The sequence below is a fragment of the Diospyros lotus genome, chromosome 6 (assembly GCF_014633365.1).
Source record: "Diospyros lotus cultivar Yz01 chromosome 6, ASM1463336v1, whole genome shotgun sequence".
Classification (NCBI taxonomy): domain Eukaryota; kingdom Viridiplantae; phylum Streptophyta; class Magnoliopsida; order Ericales; family Ebenaceae; genus Diospyros; species Diospyros lotus.
The window spans coordinates 6,620,099-6,637,436 of NC_068343.1; the positions used below are offsets into that span (position 1 = coordinate 6,620,099).

Consider the following 17,338-nt stretch of genomic DNA (forward strand, 5'->3'; position numbering starts at 1 on the left):
CCACTTTTGTCCTTTCCTGTGCTGCTGCAAAAACCCATACATGTATTATTGCTTTGCTTATAATAATAGTAATAATACTAATGATAATAATATTCCTATACTATAATAATCTCACAGTGTAACTTTCTCCAAAATCTAGAGCATCCTCCTCGCCTTTTATATTATATGCAAGTAGGAAATACTACAGTTTCCCAACACAATTTGGCTCCAACTAGGGCACATGCACAGGCCACTTCTTTGAAGGTGGTCTGTTTTCATGGCACCTCTTATGGCAGCATGTCTCAACCCTCAACCCTAATCCTACCATCCAACCCAATAGATTAGCTATGAAAAAACCAAAAAGATTTCCTCTACAAAATTCCATTAGCTACGTACCAAATTAATTAATTTGCTTTATTTGGAACATAATGTGAGTTGTTTAATTAGGTTTGTTCGCGTGACTAATAAATTTATCAATACATCCCCACAAAAGTAACAATTACAAACTTTCATCCTCAAATTATGTTTTAATAATTTTCATAACTATAACTATTATTTAATAAGATCATTTATATGATGTGACATCCACATGCGTTGTGGTAAAATAATAATAAAAAATTAACCAGGCGGCTAGGGTAAAAAAGGATACCACTAGTCTTTTTTTTTTTAATTTGGAATTGACACACTTTGTAACATTTGAACCAAAATTTTCATTTCATTAAAAAAAGTAAGGATAAGTTAACTACAGCGATTGTCCACCACACCTGACCTAAGTTATATTCTTATTTTTAAGTTCACTTTTTTATGTTTTATTTAAGATAAATTATATATTCAAATTATGGGAGGAGTAAGTGTAATTTATTATTTTATTTCCTTTACGTTTTATGTGAAGTACTCTTACCTGTTTCTACATGGGACAATTAATTAAAGCAGGTTCACGAAGGAAGCATAGTCAAGTTGTTTTGTTGCTTTAGGTTTTCTCCATCGTCAATCATTGGGGAAAATTCCCACTTTGGACTCCTTTGTCTCTTTAATGGGAATTGGGTTTTCCAAGTAGTAGTTCTGTTTTGGAGGCATCCATAATTGAAATGAAGGCATTGGTCTTGCTCCCAACCCAAGGAGGACGACAGAATGGTCACTCGGTTCCCAAAGAATTCCCTGGAAACATTCCAAGGAAAGGGTCCAATTCCACTCGTAAACAATTAATGTTAATTTAATCATTTTTAATACCCTTTTGCTTAAGTAGTTAAACAATGTTTAATTATTCATATTGAAATAGCTCCAACCCATGAGGCATGATTAACGAGACTTGAGAATTGGGGCATGTCCATGGATTGGTTGGTCCTACATTATTTTTACTTAATTTGTTAGGTTACACTAATTAAAATAAATTACAGCCAAGATGTCACTACCCTAACTAAAAAAATTGGGATTGAATTTGTGAAACAGATCGCTAGTCTTCGTGTTCTCAAATATGATATGTATTTTGAGGAGGATAAATAATTAGGACTTAAGAATGGATTAGATGGAAAGGACATCACTAGTTGTTGACTTCTTGTGTTTTCAAATATGGTGGGTACTTTTTAAATAAGAAAAAAAAAAAAACCAAGGAAAAGGACAATATATAAATTCGGATTCAATCAATTGCAAAGACATTGCTAGCTAGTTGTTGGGTCTTCAAACATGGTGGGTATTTTTATTTTTATTTTTCTTTAAGTTAGATTAACGTAAAAAGGGGTGGTCAAGCTAACTTTTTGCTCGGATGTAAATTTAATAAATTTCAATTAATTGATTTTTGAATACTAGATCAAGTAGAATCCAGTCATTTCCATGATAAAAATTGAGTTGAAAACCCAATTAATTCATGTAGTTTAGGTTCAATGTTCACAATATATATTTATCACATTAAAGATAATTAATTAAAGTTGGAATTGAATCAAAACCATTATAAATGGAAGTAAGTGAGACCTAAAAAGATGGCTCATGGGTTGTCTTGACGGTTAGCTGGGAGAGGTGGCCTAGTTGGGGTACCCAGATTTGAATCCTTTTCTAACACAGTCGTCAGTGAATCAAATTTGAATTAAACTCATCGTCACAAAAAATAATACTATGACGAGACATCCGCGATACGTTATCTAGGTGAGACTCAAAAAGATTCAAAAGCTAGCATTGACTCACCCGAGATGACAGGTGGACAGGATCATTCAAATGCTAGTATTTAGGGTTACTTTGAACCTAAACTCGTGTACCAATCACAATTTGCAGAATTCAATTTGCACCATTCAGATAACAGTAACAAAACTTGGAAACTCATATAATGGAGGATAGATGTTGACGTCTGTCTCTAAGGAAAGAATTCTATAAAGAATGTGTCATTATATGAATGAAGTAACCGACCGTGTCCCTCGACGACAGACCAAGTAAGCATTTGCCAATTCAAACTAGCTAGGAAGAGAACGAGTCAGTCAGTCCAAAGTCTACTTCGTTTTCTGGATTTCATCCCGGAGTCAACAGCTGCCGAACTGTCTCCCCTTCCTTCCAAATAAATGCTCCAAAGGAGTAAATTCCAAATCTTAATAATACTCTCCTCCTACGCCTACGTACGTACACTCGGATCATCAAGTAACAAATTAACAATATCAACTGTTTGTTACTCTTAATCCCACCAAATAAAGTCTACTATTTGAATTTGAATTTTTCATTCTTTTGTCTAAAATTCATAAATATATAAGATCAAATAATTTTTATGCTAATTGTTAAGTATCCAACTCCCCGTTGTTCGGATAAGTCATTTTATCCCCCACAAGCAAAGAATCAATATATAAATAATTTTTCCCAAGTTGCTGGCACGTAATTACCAAAGGGACATAATTTTGCCATGGTTTGAGGAATCAAGACTAGACTACCTTGTAGTACTGTGGAGAAAACAATAAGCCCATCTTATCTGCTTCTTGTACAGATTGGGAAGACGTTGCAAACTAAATATACTGGCCTGCCAATCCAGGAAAAAATATCCTTTCAACAGGATGTTGTCCGATGCGGGGTAGTAGGGAGGCCACCACCCCCATAGGGCCTATGCCTCCTCTCTCAAATTGCTCGTATAGGGCAATTATTATGTCAATCGACACAAATAACATAATAATTCTATCCTTTAACAATTCTTAATTAAGAAATAATAACATTCCCGCTAAGATTTCCTTAATAATCCTCCTGAACTTGAAGAACAGCAGTTAAAGGTTTCCAGTGGATGCAAACTCTTAAATTAGTTTTTACTCTAGAAAGAAGACTGATCAGTGCATGCTTTGGCAGCACTCAGGCAGAAAGTTGGGAATTAAGTTCACAAATTTTGTAAAATGTGGACGTGACATGTCTATCAAGTTGCCAATTAGACCATGGTTATATCCACACATCAAGGCAGAGATATATATCTGACCAACCGAAGACAAACATTAAGTGAATACTTTTTCATACTAAAACACTAACAAGAATTAATTAAGTACTTTTGAGTGACTATGAGGCAATACACACTTCGGCCTAAAAGATCTATTGAATTAATTAATATGTATTTTTATTTATTTTTTTATTACAGATTTTTCAAATAATTTGTAATTAATAAATTTTTATTTTGTTATTAGAATATTTCAAATTATATTTTTATTTCTGCACAGGCGACATGAAAAGTAAATGAAAATCATATTCATTTACAAATTCAAGATGAACAAATATGTTAAATATATTATTAACACTAATTATATTAATTACCTTGTTTTTATAAATTGGAGTATAAACTCTACAGTATGTTGAGACTTGAGAGTTGGGCTGCATTTGAGTTTTATTTGGGCCTGATCCGTTGGGAAGCCCAGCCCGAGAAGGCCTACCAATTCTCTCAGATCCCCAGGACCCTATCAGGGTTTTGGCACCGAGGGTCACTCTGTTCGGGCGTCGGAGAAGAATGGTTGTTAATCGAAAAAATAGCGGCGGGGGCGGCAGCAGCGGGGAAGAAGACGGAGACGCGAACTGGAGAGCCGCAATCGATTCTGTCGCCAGCGTCATCACTGCTCTAGCCTCTACATCTAACGGTTCGACAACGAAATCCACAGGCCGCACGATGCGACACGACGAAGAAGATGAATTAACTAACCACAATTCTCAAAACATCAAGCATTACCAGATTAAGGTCGTTCTCAGGCCTCCTTGCTAAGGATTCAATGTTCTCTTCTTTTTGCTCCTATGTTTTTGCAGGATGTTGATTCAATCTTCTATATTGAAATGGAACATAAGTTAAATCCTCTTTAGTTTTACTTTCATTCTGCCTATTGATTCTACAAATATTTATTGATGCAGCATATACTGAAAACTTGGGACGATATACCTATTCGTTCGACACCTAGTTTGTACATAAGCTGAATGTCTCTATAGGCGTCCCACGATAATGATGTTTTAGAGCATTCTATTTTGATTATGCTGCCGCTTTGCACTTCATTCTGCACTCCTGTCTTTTGTCTTAAGCTGTATTGTTAAGAGTCCCTGTCTTCATAATTGCAAAACAAACTATTGAGTTATGGAGGCAAATTGTTCTGACAAATTGTCAAAGTAGCTTTAGAATTTATGGTCCCAAATCGTGACTTCAAATTTTTTTGAGTCTTTTTAGTTCTTTACAGTTCAGTCCAAACATGTTCGTTGTATAATATTTGAAATTTTTACTAATTATAAAAAGTATAGAAGAATGAATGCGTGAGAATTGAGTGGTTTTAGTGCTTATGCATGCATTTATTTATGGTGTATCATCATCATCATCATCATATCTAGCCTTAATTGTATTAGGTTCTTGTTTGATCTGACAAGTTTTACACTGATTGTGGGCTATCCAAGGCAACCCTCCTTTACTGGGGCTTTGGACCGGTTGTAAATGGGAGGAACACTGCCAACACTTAACGGTGTTGAGAGAATTACAGTTCCCACTAGCTATGTAAGTAAATATTTTTTACCAGGGAGGGCGGGTTGCATTTATGAATCTCATGGCAGTGTGGTTGCCCTTGTTTCCTGAGTCCTATGTGGGTTTTCTTTTGACAACTTGCCATTTACATTTTTGCCCTGTTGTTAATTTTGGTTATGCATGGTGAAGGTGGACTGTTTTGTCAACAAAAAGGTTATAGAATTCTAACTATTGGGTGTAGTTATAGCAAGGGGATTGAATGGATCAGTCCTTAAGGAGGAATGACTTGCATATTGCTGGGAAAAAATTTAAAATCAGGCTACTTGAGCATTTCACGTTATTAATGCAATATTAGATGTTTCTTATATTAATTGATTAATCTGATTTAAATAATATTACATTATGCAGAACTTATTATAATCTGAAAGCTTGTGCACAAAGCTTAAGAAAATGGTACGAACAAAAAATATAGCAACTTAGGTGTCTCTACAAGAACACACAATCCCCACAAGATGTCATTGCTATTAATCTTGCACGTAGAATTTTCTTAATTTCTATGAAAATTGTCTGTGATGGATTACATGATAGGCACAAAACCTTCTGGTTGACATCATTGAGAAGACGTTAGAAATAGTGAGAAATCCTGCTGAGATGCTGGATGATGAACCCACAACTAATGAAGGTGGAGTTCGACTCTTTGAACATGCTCCCCCTGGGATAGTATTTGATCACATAGGTAACTTATCTTACCATTTCTGCCAGTTTTACATTATAATAACATCAGCTCAACCTGGAGCTAGGCTATTTTGTCACTCATTCACTTTTTCTTAAGAAAGAGATTGTGTATCTTCTAAAACTACTTTCTGTAATAAAGGAGCTACTGAACACATGTTTCTGTTGCAAACTAAGGTGTAGTGAGCTCAAGCACAGCTCTCTTCACTACATGAAATGGTTCAGTAGCAGCTAGCGGCAATCACAAACAGCATAATGGTCCAAAAATGACTGTTCTCTTCTGATATGGTCTGGACACATCTCTGTTAACTGTGTATTGACTGGAAATAACTGGTAGTTGAAAGTTTACAATCACTAGTAGATGTTGTTCTAATCCTGCTAAACAGCATTCGGTTTTTGCTAGTTAACTGCAAATATGCTAGACAGCATTTGAAGAAGCATAAAAATAAAGTAGTCGACATTAGGCATTGACTTAGATGGTGTTTGGCTTTGCTTAAATTATAGGAGCTTATAAGCTCTATAGCTTTATGTTGTGAATTTAAATTTTAAGGAGGCATTTTGGTCTTTACTTTGTCAACTATAGCTTTTTTTGAGACAGCTTATAAGCTATCCAAAAAAAAGCTAGAGGGTACTAGCTTTTGAAAAAAGCTGTTGGAAGGTCTTATCAGTTGGGTAGCTTATAAACTCTTCCAAGTTAGCCAAGCAGATAAGACAAAAATTTTAAGCTGTTAGGGAGTTTATAAACCCCCTTCGACCAGCAAAACCAGAGAATGAAGCACCTTCTTAGTCTGAAATTTTATATTCTCTATTTTCTAGTTCTGTTTAAGGAGTAAAAGTGATATGCATGAATACAGATGAACTTCAGGGACCAACAAAAAAACCAAGAATCCTTCCTGGTAAAGAGATTGATGAAAACTCAAAGAAGGTTTGTCTTCTCAGTTCTCGTCTATGTTTTCTTGATTCCTCAAAGCAGACTTTCCAATTTGTCTAATTACAGAAAGTACTTGATCTTGCCTGATCATACAACAATGTCTTGCAGTTTAGACGGCAACTCCAGTCTGTTGCTGTTGATGGGGTGGATATAATAGCTGCAGCAAAAGATGCACACGATAAATCATTAGCAAAACTAGAAGCTAAATATGCAGCAGCAAAAGCTGCTGCAAAGAGAGAAGAAGAAAGAATAGCAGAACTGAAAAAAGTTAGGGGAGAGAGATGGCTACCTTCAGTTGCAAGACATATGCGGGTGAAATTTCAAGGTTGTTAACTTATCTTGGCTGGAATTTAATGTGCCTGTGGTTGTTTCTGTTCAATAATCCTTTCCAGGTTCATAGATTGTATCTCTGGGAAGTTGATGTGCTTCATCCAAAGCATTCTGGCAAGGTGATTGAAGTGCTGAATCTGCTGAACTACCATCTAAAGAAGTGGGGAGTTCAAGAGTTTTTACTACTACAACAAAAAGACAAGATTTACTATAATAATAGTTAAAATATAGTTCCCATCTCATCATGACTAGAGTCACAATTGATAGTCCTAGAAGTGCATGCTTAATAAATACTAGAAGACTAGACTCCTGAATTGGTCTGGAAGAATGCTACTTGGTTCATGACATGGCACAGGTATGCACTACGACATTTTTTTCCATGCACAATATGAGGGCCAAGTCTTAGTTAGGGAGCTATTTGGGGTTGCAATTCAATTTGAAGTTGTTTATATATTCACATATTTAAAAGGATAATTCAAATAGTTCTTAGAATGAGAACAAGTTGGTGACTTTTTAATTTTGTTTTAATATTAATTTCAAATATATGCCTTTTATGCTTTTCATTTCAACATCCTAGAATTTTACTTTTAGATTTCTTGTTAATTCCCTTAATCATGTATATATTCATTCTAAATTAGGGTAAGATATATTGTGTGATCTTGAGCACTAATGCACAGTGACCATGATGCAGCATCTGCACCCGGGTATTATTAGTCTGGCCCAGTGACAGTCATGTTATTTCCTAAGAGTTGCATCATGTCCTTTACATATTGGCATGCTTGAAGAAAAAAAAAATAGTTTAGCAGTTAAGAGTTGGGTAATTATTCATCTCATATTAAGCCATGAAATTTTGATTTCTCATAATATGGAATATTTATCAATAATGGCTTAATCTGCAACCTTAATGATATTAATTATATGATTGATAAATGTGACTGTAATGTAATAAGAATAAATAACTGAATTTTCAATACTATCTAGCAACTAAGACACTTTTTCTCATGGTTGAAATAGGGTAGCTAATGATCTGCATGCTGGTTCCCATCTCTCTCCTAAGCTGGAAGGCTAAATTTATCAAGATATTGAAGAGCTGGATGACATATAACTCCAGGTATGTGTGGCAATCTATATTCATCATACAATGTGCTGGCACTGGGTGCGTATCCATTAGAGTGGATGGATCAGATATCATTATTATTTTTCAGTTTTGAATTGGAAAATGTTATTCTTGCTGGTTTAAGTGCTATATTTATAGTATTTTTCATCATGTTTCTATCTCCAACTTTAAGGTGAGGGATGCCAATACAGTTAATTAAAATTTTGGTACTTCATGAATCTTTAAGTTGCGAAGCATTAGGCTGCTGAAGCTTCTCTTCCTCAACTTGTTTGTTGGCTGCAGGTGCTGCTCCTTAATGGTTATGGACAAATAAGGATGGAAACAGTTTGAAAGCATGCGACTGTGTTTCTTGTTGAATACTCAAGTTATAACTTCATGATTAATACTAAGTGACTGTTTTGAAACTTCCTTGATCCTTGCCTTGCTGCAATTATTTACCAGACTTAAGTCTTGTCAGGGACTTTTGGTCATTGTCTCATAAGAGTTGCGGTGAACCGTGAAGTAATATTTTCTGTATCTCTTTGTATGAGCAACTAGAGCCTGGTTTTGGGATTGGAAATATGTGATAGCTCATAGTGAGAGTATTTTTTTCATTGTGTTCCGTTTCTCTCAGCAATGAGACGCTAGTTTTGGGATTTGAAAGAGTTGGTTGGTGTTTGTCCTTGAATTTGGTTATTGGGTCCTCAAAAAGTCTTTGGGAGTAAGTGAGTTTGGTCCAGCCGTCTAGGTATAACGATGCTATGGGATCTGCACCTGTAGATTTACTGGGATTTACATATTTGTAGTGCATCTCCTGCTTCTCACGGTTGGCTACTAAGCAATTTGGCTCGATTGTAGTAAAAAGAGCAAATTTCTGTGATGAATAATACTTGTTTGTGTTACTCTTTCTTCCAGCAATGAAGTTGTCTATAGAACCAAAAGCAAATTTCTGCTTTTGCTTTTGGTGTTTTCCTACTTTTGTTTTTGTTACATTTTAATTGTAATAGAAAAATAGTTTGCGATACGCAGAAGCAGCATTTTTGGCTAGTGGGCAAAGCATCAGGGAAAAAAATATATAAAAGTCGTGATTTTATTTATATATACAAAAATGTTTTTAGTTGAATCCATGTAGGATTCGCTTGTGATGTAAACCGGATAAGGGATGGTACTTGCTTATTTTTTCATCCTATTGGTTCATGAATTTCTATAATACCGAGCAGGTATAACTCACCTGGTGGTGTGCGCTTTATTGTACATTTAGTTTTCATCTTATCGTACATTGTGAACTTACAAATATCGTTGCATTCTTAGTTTAATGGAGTCAGCTTTATTATACTAAGTTATAAATTTATATATATTAGCGTACTCTTTAATTTAATAGAGCGTACAATTTAATTGAAGTTAATAGCAAAAAGTCCAAAATTGCACTTGCAATTCAGAATAGAAAAATTATTAACTAGAAGTTTGAACCGTTGATGCTTGAAAATATGCATGTCAATTTGAATCCTGTTTTTCAGATTCAGATATTTCATTGTATTCCTCAGTGCAAACTATCATCCGCAACGTTTTAAGGGTCTATGGAAAGCAAAGAAAAGAGGGAAGAGAAAAAAAAAAGAGAGAGAAACTTTCATACAAATTTTTGGTTCCGGTTCCGGCAAAAGAAGTGGGCTACAGTGGCGTCGAGCCATCCCTCTTTAAGACCAGATTGCTGCATCATATTCAAATTCCGGGGCCGGAAGAACAATGTCAAGTGTAAAAACTTTTATTCAACAAAGTTTTATTTCTCTTCAAGCTTTTATTCCGCACAGTTAAGCCCATTGGTTAAATCGCAACACAAATTTCAATATTTAATGGATAAATATTAAATACACAACAAATATGAGATTAACTAACCAAACTATTTGTCAAACGGCTGATATCACACATAATAATCAAATAAAAACAGGAAAAAGGAAACAAGTAGTTTCCTTCTGTGGCTATTTAAGCCAACCGCGCAATTCTGCAGCATTTTATTGGATAGGCGGGCAAGTTCCACGGGCAAGAACTAAGAGAGCATTGTTTGTAAATTAGGCATGGAGATACCCTTTTTCCTCCAAGTAAGCTAGCACTGTCTCAGCCAAATCACTTGGGGAAGCACAGATCTCTCCTTTCTGTTCCAACACTATCTGCAAATGACATTTTTTTAGATCGATAGAAAAACAAGTGAAACCCGCATGTGATATATGATGTTTTTCCCTACAATGATGCAAGAGAAACCCTAATTTGAAGAAGGTTCCAAGCTTCTTCTGACCAGATGATCGAAGCCTGAAAGCTGCCAAACAGTACCAGGAACTCTCCCCTTAATTTTGACTCCATTTGTTTCATAGTAATAGTCAAGGATAAAGATTACTTAAAAATTTGGGGATAAAAGAAGCTCTTTTGGATTCAAATATGGGGATAAAAGGACATTTACCATAGTAAAATATTACATAGTAATCATTATCCTTATCCTTGGCTATTACATAGTAAAATACTTTATCTTGGAAAATATTTAAAATCAATATCTGGTATTTAGTTAGGATAATGAAAATGTTGTTTATTACAAAAATAAATAAAAGAATTCAACTAACAGATATAACGAGAGCACGAGAGAACGACCATTTCAAACATTTCAGAAGTCTTGTTTTGCTCGGGACAAGAATTGGCCTCACTAAAACAAAAAATGATTTATAGAGTTTTGATCTGTAAATTGTAAAGTCATTTTGATATTTGGATGAAAATATTTTACAATTAACTTTTTTCAACCAAACAAAAGAAAATAGGTAAAATGTTTTTTTAAAAATATTTTGCATACAAACAAATAGAGCCTTCATTTCAGCAATTACAACCAAAGAATGGAACACATCTATTAACACATATTTGTACACTGCTATGACCATGAACAAGCGTTCATAGAGCATACCATCAGCTTTCATTTTTCTTCTTTCAGTTTGTATTTAGAGTAACCAAATCTACTCTGAGCTGTTTGAATGAGTTTGGACACATTCTTTTTCCACAAAAAGGCATATGTACCTCAGAATTCAATGGGGGCTCATATGGATCATCAATCCCAGTAAAACCTGCAAGATACCAGGACAAAGAAATGAGTTTAAACTGAAAGCTAGAACGCAGATGGGAAGACAAAGAGAAGAAAAATAGGAATGCCCTTTTTTGGGGGGAGGGAGGATTGGAGAAAAAGGGAGACTTTAGTGTTATCTTAGGCATCATAAAAATTCGTGATAGTAGAAGTTTTAGGGGTTTTAAAAGAATTTAAGCAATCAAAGGGCTCAGAATGATTACATACCCTCTTACATTTCTTTCAGACAGCAAAGCCAACGAGCTAAGGCTAAATGATTTCCTAGAATATTTTTGAGTAATGTCCCACCTCACCACAACTCTCCCTCTGTTTTCCTAGTACAAGAAAGTCTCTGTGCTACCTAAGGAGGTGTTAGCTTTGAGGGATAGTGGAACAACCCCAAAGCCCTTTAACTGATATGCTATTAATTTATCATGCTCCTCAACGTTAGATTTGGTGACACACCAAATCAAGAGAAAAAGGCAAAAGGAAAAAACCAATCATTCAGATTTCAGAATTTATATTCAATGAACTGTGAGAACATACCTTTGATTTTCCCAGCCCGGGCAAGCTTGTACAACCCCTTAGGGTCCCTTTCTTCACATACTTGAAGAGGCACATCCATAAATACCTGTGAGTTATTTATGTTATCAGTTATTCAATGAAGAGCCTTCCTTGTGCCAAAGATCATTTTTCTCCTTGGCAATAATCATCAAAACAATTTAATCATCCAAAGCACAAACTTCAATGAATTCTCCTTCTGGCAGTAGCACACGGCAAGCATCTCGGTCCTTCCTGTAGGGAGATATTAAACTAGCGATGCAAATTACTCCAGCATCTGCAAAAAGCTTCGCTACCTCTCCTGAAACCATAGATACATGGAATTTGAGAATTTTTAAACAATAATAAGTGTACTAGTTTAAACAATGAAGTCTAATCAAAATAATTAACATTTGTTTAAAACCCACCAATTCTTCGAATGTTTTCAGCCCTATCCTCTGCTTTGAAACTAAGATCGCTGTTTAGACCATGACGAACATTATCACCATCAAGGATGTAGCTCAGCTTCCCTCTGGAGTGCAAGCCTCGACTTAAAGCACATGCCAAAGTGCTCTTTCCTAAAGTTCAAATTTAAGCTCTTTAAAATGGGGGGGGGGGGGGGGGGGGGGGAGATTATTTGAAAAAAGAGAGTAATGGAGAGGCATTCTAGTGTAGGAAATAATACTGACAAATTTCATAAGAGAGAAAATTAAATAACTTCTCTTCACAAAACCATGGAGTGTAGTTGTTAGAAGAATGTACTTGTATTTTGTTATGTATCAGTAAATCACAGTTCTGCAAAAGTCCCAATGGTTAAGAGTTCATGCATCCAAGTCCGCAACTTGGAGGACTTGGATGCATGAACTCTAACCATCTTTTATATTATGTTTAATGTACATTCAGGTCTACTGTATTATTGTTCAGTCTCATATTTCATCACAGGTAACTCCAGTCCTTTGGAACATGGGTTGCCTTAGGTAGCTGGAGTTCTGATCGGTGAAAATTCATAAAGCAACAAAGTTTTGCCCATGATCCAGATTTCCAAGATTATCCTCAGGTTTGTTATTAATGCTGTTTCTTAACTTTCCAGACCTTTTCTAACTCAAACTATCGATTATTTGTTCCTAAACTGATCTCACACTGAGTTTTTGACTCCCTTTTAAAGAAACATATTTCATTTCTGATACTTCTTGATGCCACTGAAAACACTTTTGCTGTCCAAGGCATGATAATCAAGCTCCCTAGTCTCACAATTTACTCTACTCCATGTTATAGCTTTTTCCAGGTCTTTCATGAGTAAAACTCTTCCCGCCAAAGCTATTTCACTAGAAGAAAAGTAGCATTAGTTTTAAGTGATTATTATGTCATTTTGTTGAGATGAACAAATTTTTTTTCCACTTAAACCGCGACAAACAAAATAAAGTGGAAGAGATGTGTGAAGTGATAGAAAGTAAACTGAATATTTGGAAATTTTTAAGAAAAGGTAACCAGTCTAATTCCAAGCTATCATGACTATGCAACATATGTTTTGGAAAATGAAAAGAAAACAAAATGAAATACATGGGAAAATGGTTGAAAAACTTAATCTTCTTGAAAGGAACCAATATCTGAATTTTGAGTAGAAGCATGATTTAGCTGCATGTTAATGCCAATTCAGGAGGAGGATTTAATAAATCAAATCTTCTTATCCACATATCATTAGTCAAGTATTTTTAATATAACAGTAGTTAGCATAAAAGTGTGGAAGCAATGCAAAAATTCGAATTGGATAGATAATCCTAAGGCCCAAGCAGTGATTAATTCAAGTAGATAATCCCAATTAGAGATTACTTAAGTGCACAAACCTGAACCACTAAGACCTGTGATCCATATGACACAACCTTTTTGCTTAAGTAACTCCTGCCTGTCAATTTTGTCAACGGAACACTTATGCCAAACAATGTTACTGGAATTCCCAATTATAGATCCCTCGCAGATGCTTTTACCTAGTAAGACAATCAATTCAAAACAGAACCATAAATTGAGCATAAATTGGTACACGCATTAGAGAGAATATATATGGACAATGTACAGCACAAACATGAAAAAGTTCGGTAAGAGGCCAGAATAACAAAATTTACAAGGATGAAACAACAAATAAGCCAAACGAATATAAAACAAAAAGGAAAAAACAAGAGTATATGATCAAAAAAACACTTCAGAAAGCTTCAAGTGCTGGAAAAATAAAATGCTTGTACGTATACACGCTATGTAAACTTCACTGTAGAATAGAAATTAGAAGACCTGGCAATAAAGAACAAGAAAAGCAAAAAGAAACTAGAAGAACATGCAATCAGAATACCGTCAGAATCATTTATCACCACGTTATCGCTTGGATTGCAGCCTGACTGGTGTCGTTCTCGGAGAACCTCAGTTTCTCCATCGACGTACGACGTTTTAGAGCCCTCCATTGTATTCAGCGGCGCGAAAAGGCTCGATCTAGAATCAACACTTCGGATCCCCAAACAGTTGCCGCCAAAATTAGACACCGCAAACTTCACGAACCCTACCTTGGGCGAAGAATCATCATCAGAGCCAACCTCAGGCGTGGAACAACGAAATAACGGTCGATTTCCGGAGGCAATCATCTCGACGAGAAACTAATTGAGCATAAACAGACTTTGACGACGGAGTTGAACTCCGAAACGATTAATTCACATACAGCAGGGAGAGAGAACGAGGGAGAGGGAGAGATACGCGGCCGATGCCACAAAAACCAGATAGTTGTTAGTTTGTTACTCTTATTATTATTATTGTTATTATTATTATTATTATCTCTTGGGAACTACAACTCAGATCTCAGTAGTACATCCGTTTCAGGTGGTTTTTCTATCTGTACACACCGACGCAACTACAAAACAACGTACAAGAATGCGGTTGAAGAAGAACCGAAGATTGAGTGTCGGAAACAAGAAGCTCACATGGCGCAGCACGAAGAACTAGTGGCTTCTTCTGCTGGTTGCTGCAGCCGTATTTGGAAGAGAAAGGGAGATAGATTGAAGACGAAGACGAAGATGAAGAGGACGGAGTTTGTTCGGGTGAGGTGTCGGCCACTAACTAACCAGATTGGCCTCAACATTTATCGTGGCCCGCCAGCCTCTCTGTCCCGTTGAGGCGGATCTGACATGCAGAACAGATTGGATTTAATTTAATTAATTAAACCCACTTAGCATCTTTTAAATATATAAATAAATAATAATTAAGCACTAGAGAAAGCGATGATTCGTGATTTATAAATTTACTTCTTTAAAATGGATTGGGTAACAGTTGGGTGTGTTTTTTCCTCCATAATAATATTTTAGTAAGAAACTAACTTAGAATTACCAATTAAATTGAAATTTAGTATTTCATGTTTTAGGGACAATTAAGAGATAATAATGGTGGGGATGTCCAAAGTCGGTGTATTGATTGCTGACTCACGGTGAGATAAGCCAATTTGTTTGTAAGATGGTGCTTAAACCCACCCTGCCAAACTTTTACTATTTCTAAAATATCTCGTATATTTTTCTGCTTGAATGGAACATATTTCGTTGAAAAAATGTCATTAAAGAATTGTGAAATCGGACTAAATATTAACATGACCCACGTCATCAAAATTGCAGAATTAATTAATTTGAAACGAAACGATTGTTAGATAATAATATAACTAATTTAAAATAAATAAATAAATAACTAATCCCATAAGTTTTTTAAAAAGTGGCTTTAAAGAACTGTAGAATCGGATTAATTATTAAGACGGCCCATTTCATCAAAATGGAAATAAATAAATTCAAAATTTTTAGGTATTATAATTAATTTAAAATTAAAAAACAACTAATCCATATGTTTTTATAAAAAAAAAAATAAAAGATCAGATTAATTTTTAAAGGTGAAATCAATCAATCTAATAAAGCTGAATTTTAAATTTTTCATATACCGTAATTAATTTAAAATTTGAAAAAAGATTAATCCCATAAATGTTTTAAAAAATTACTATTAGAAATTCTCAAAGTTAGATTAATTATTAAGGTCACACACATATAAAAATTGTAAAATTAATTATTTTGAATTTTAAATTTTAATTTGAACATTATAATTAACTTAAATTTTGAAAAGAAAACTAATCCCAGCAACAAAAGTAAACAGTCTCTTTTGGTTATGTTCTCAATTGTATTTTTTAGGGGGTTGTGTTCTCAATTTGTTCACTTTTGAAATTCAAATTAAGTACTTGTGATCTATCAATTTTTTGATAAATTATAATATTTTCATCATTATGACAATTATCTACAATTATATTTACAACTAATTGTTATCGTTATTTTTTATATTAATTCTTAATTTTTTAATGAAATTTTTATTGGAATTTTCATTTTAAGAATAGTAATTAGTAAGCTCATTTTTTTTTCAAAATTTTTCATTTTTTAAATTGGAATGGAGCCTCTATATGTATATCTTTCCTTAAAAATAACATTGCCTTTCTCAACTTGCATTTTTTGAATTTTGGCCAACAACCAACTCTTTTTTTTCTCTAGTTACTTTATTTTTTACTTTTTCTTCATAAGTTTAGCATCACATCCTTCAATTTGGTCAACCTCAATCTCTTTTTTCCTTGCAATCATGGCCTCCATCCTTTCAATCATCTTATTCTTATATGGATAAGTCTGGAAAGTCAAACATGATGACCGACGAAATTATCGAAAATGAGTAAAAAGACGAAATTGCCTCCGCTCAGCCTTTCCCTCTCTCCTCTTCTCCTTCTTACATGGCCGCGCGCCCAGCCCTCACCTCTCGCTTCTCCCGTGGTCGCCGATTGTCGAGCCTCGTCGCAGCGCCTCGCCTCTAGCATCGTCGCCTCGTCGCTGCATCCAGTGGCGAGGCGATGAGGCAGTGCAGTGATGTAAGACGAGGCACGACGGTCGGCGATCAATGACCATGGAAGAAGCGAGAGAGGAGAGAGGCGAGAGCTGGCAATGGCATTCATTGAAAATTTGTATTTTGGGCGAGAGTGTTTTGATTTTTTCGACCATCTTTTGTAAGTCTCTCTGTAAGGTTGTCTGGCCCTGTAGTATAACCCTTTTTATATATAACATTAAAAACCTTCTATCTCTCTATAGAACTTGTCAAATTGAAAAACTTACAATTTTTGTCATACAAGATTAAATATTTCACTAAATGTCACAAGCATATTTCACCCCAGTCACAATCCATAATGTTAAACAAATTATTTTAAAACTTAAACACATTACTTAGAGGATAACAAAAAAACCATATTCCTAAATTTTTAAGGGTATATGAAGTTTGACGATATATTAAATGGTGTACGATGCATAAAGCCCAATCGATGCTAAAATCACAAAAAATGTGCTAAAATGCTCATTTGATATTGTTGCCCAAACTAAAAAACTTATTTAAAACCACTACTTTCATCCCTTAGTAAATATAATCGAGAATAAATAAAGCAAAGTTTGGTCTCATGCCTTCACAAAATAGAACGATAACTTATCTTTTTTTCTTGTGACATGGACCTGTGCTTCATTCGTGTCGCTCTTTCATCACCGAATTGCAATCAATGGGTTGTCTCCATTTCTTGTGCCTACGTGGTCCATGATGGCGCTGTTTCTTTTCGTTTCAAAGCTTTAACTCCCCTTCAATTCCTCTTTGTCTTTGAAGTCACTTTCTCTC

The 17,338-nt window shown here is 35.0% G+C and overlaps 2 protein-coding genes across 5 annotated transcripts; one reads left to right on the forward strand and one right to left on the reverse strand.

Annotated features, from left to right (window-relative positions):
- The first annotated feature begins 3,869 nt into the window (after nucleotides 1–3,869).
- On the forward strand, nucleotides 3,870–9,169 carry LOC127804718 (uncharacterized). 2 transcript variants are annotated; one of them, XM_052341673.1, is made up of 6 exons: nucleotides 3,870–4,156; nucleotides 5,504–5,651; nucleotides 6,502–6,572; nucleotides 6,687–6,903; nucleotides 7,923–8,019; nucleotides 8,308–9,169. In XM_052341673.1, exons 1-5 carry the CDS (start codon nucleotides 3,932–3,934, stop codon nucleotides 7,925–7,927), a joined length of 666 nt encoding a protein of 221 aa, XP_052197633.1. In that variant the 5' UTR covers nucleotides 3,870–3,931; the 3' UTR covers nucleotides 7,928–8,019; nucleotides 8,308–9,169. The 2 variants fall into 2 exon arrangements, with proteins under 2 accessions (XP_052197633.1, XP_052197632.1); XM_052341672.1 differs by lacking the exons at nucleotides 7,923–8,019; nucleotides 8,308–9,169 and having other exon boundaries at nucleotides 3,871–4,156; nucleotides 6,687–7,429.
- Nucleotides 9,170–9,825: 656 nt separating this feature from the next.
- LOC127804766 (adenylyl-sulfate kinase 3-like) lies at nucleotides 9,826–14,757 on the reverse strand. Of its 3 annotated transcripts, XM_052341754.1 has the most exons (8): nucleotides 14,599–14,757; nucleotides 13,980–14,183; nucleotides 13,483–13,623; nucleotides 12,067–12,216; nucleotides 11,842–11,960; nucleotides 11,645–11,729; nucleotides 11,056–11,102; nucleotides 9,826–10,169 (listed from the first exon to the last, which is right to left on the reverse strand). In XM_052341754.1, the coding sequence occupies exons 2-8, from the start codon at nucleotides 14,086–14,088 to the stop codon at nucleotides 10,071–10,073; spliced, it is 750 nt and encodes a 249-aa protein (XP_052197714.1). In that variant the 5' UTR covers nucleotides 14,089–14,183; nucleotides 14,599–14,757; the 3' UTR covers nucleotides 9,826–10,070. The 3 variants fall into 3 exon arrangements, with proteins under 3 accessions (XP_052197714.1, XP_052197712.1, XP_052197713.1); XM_052341752.1 differs by having other exon boundaries at nucleotides 13,980–14,752; XM_052341753.1 differs by having other exon boundaries at nucleotides 10,946–11,102; nucleotides 13,980–14,752.
- Between the last annotated feature and the right edge of the window lie 2,581 nt (nucleotides 14,758–17,338).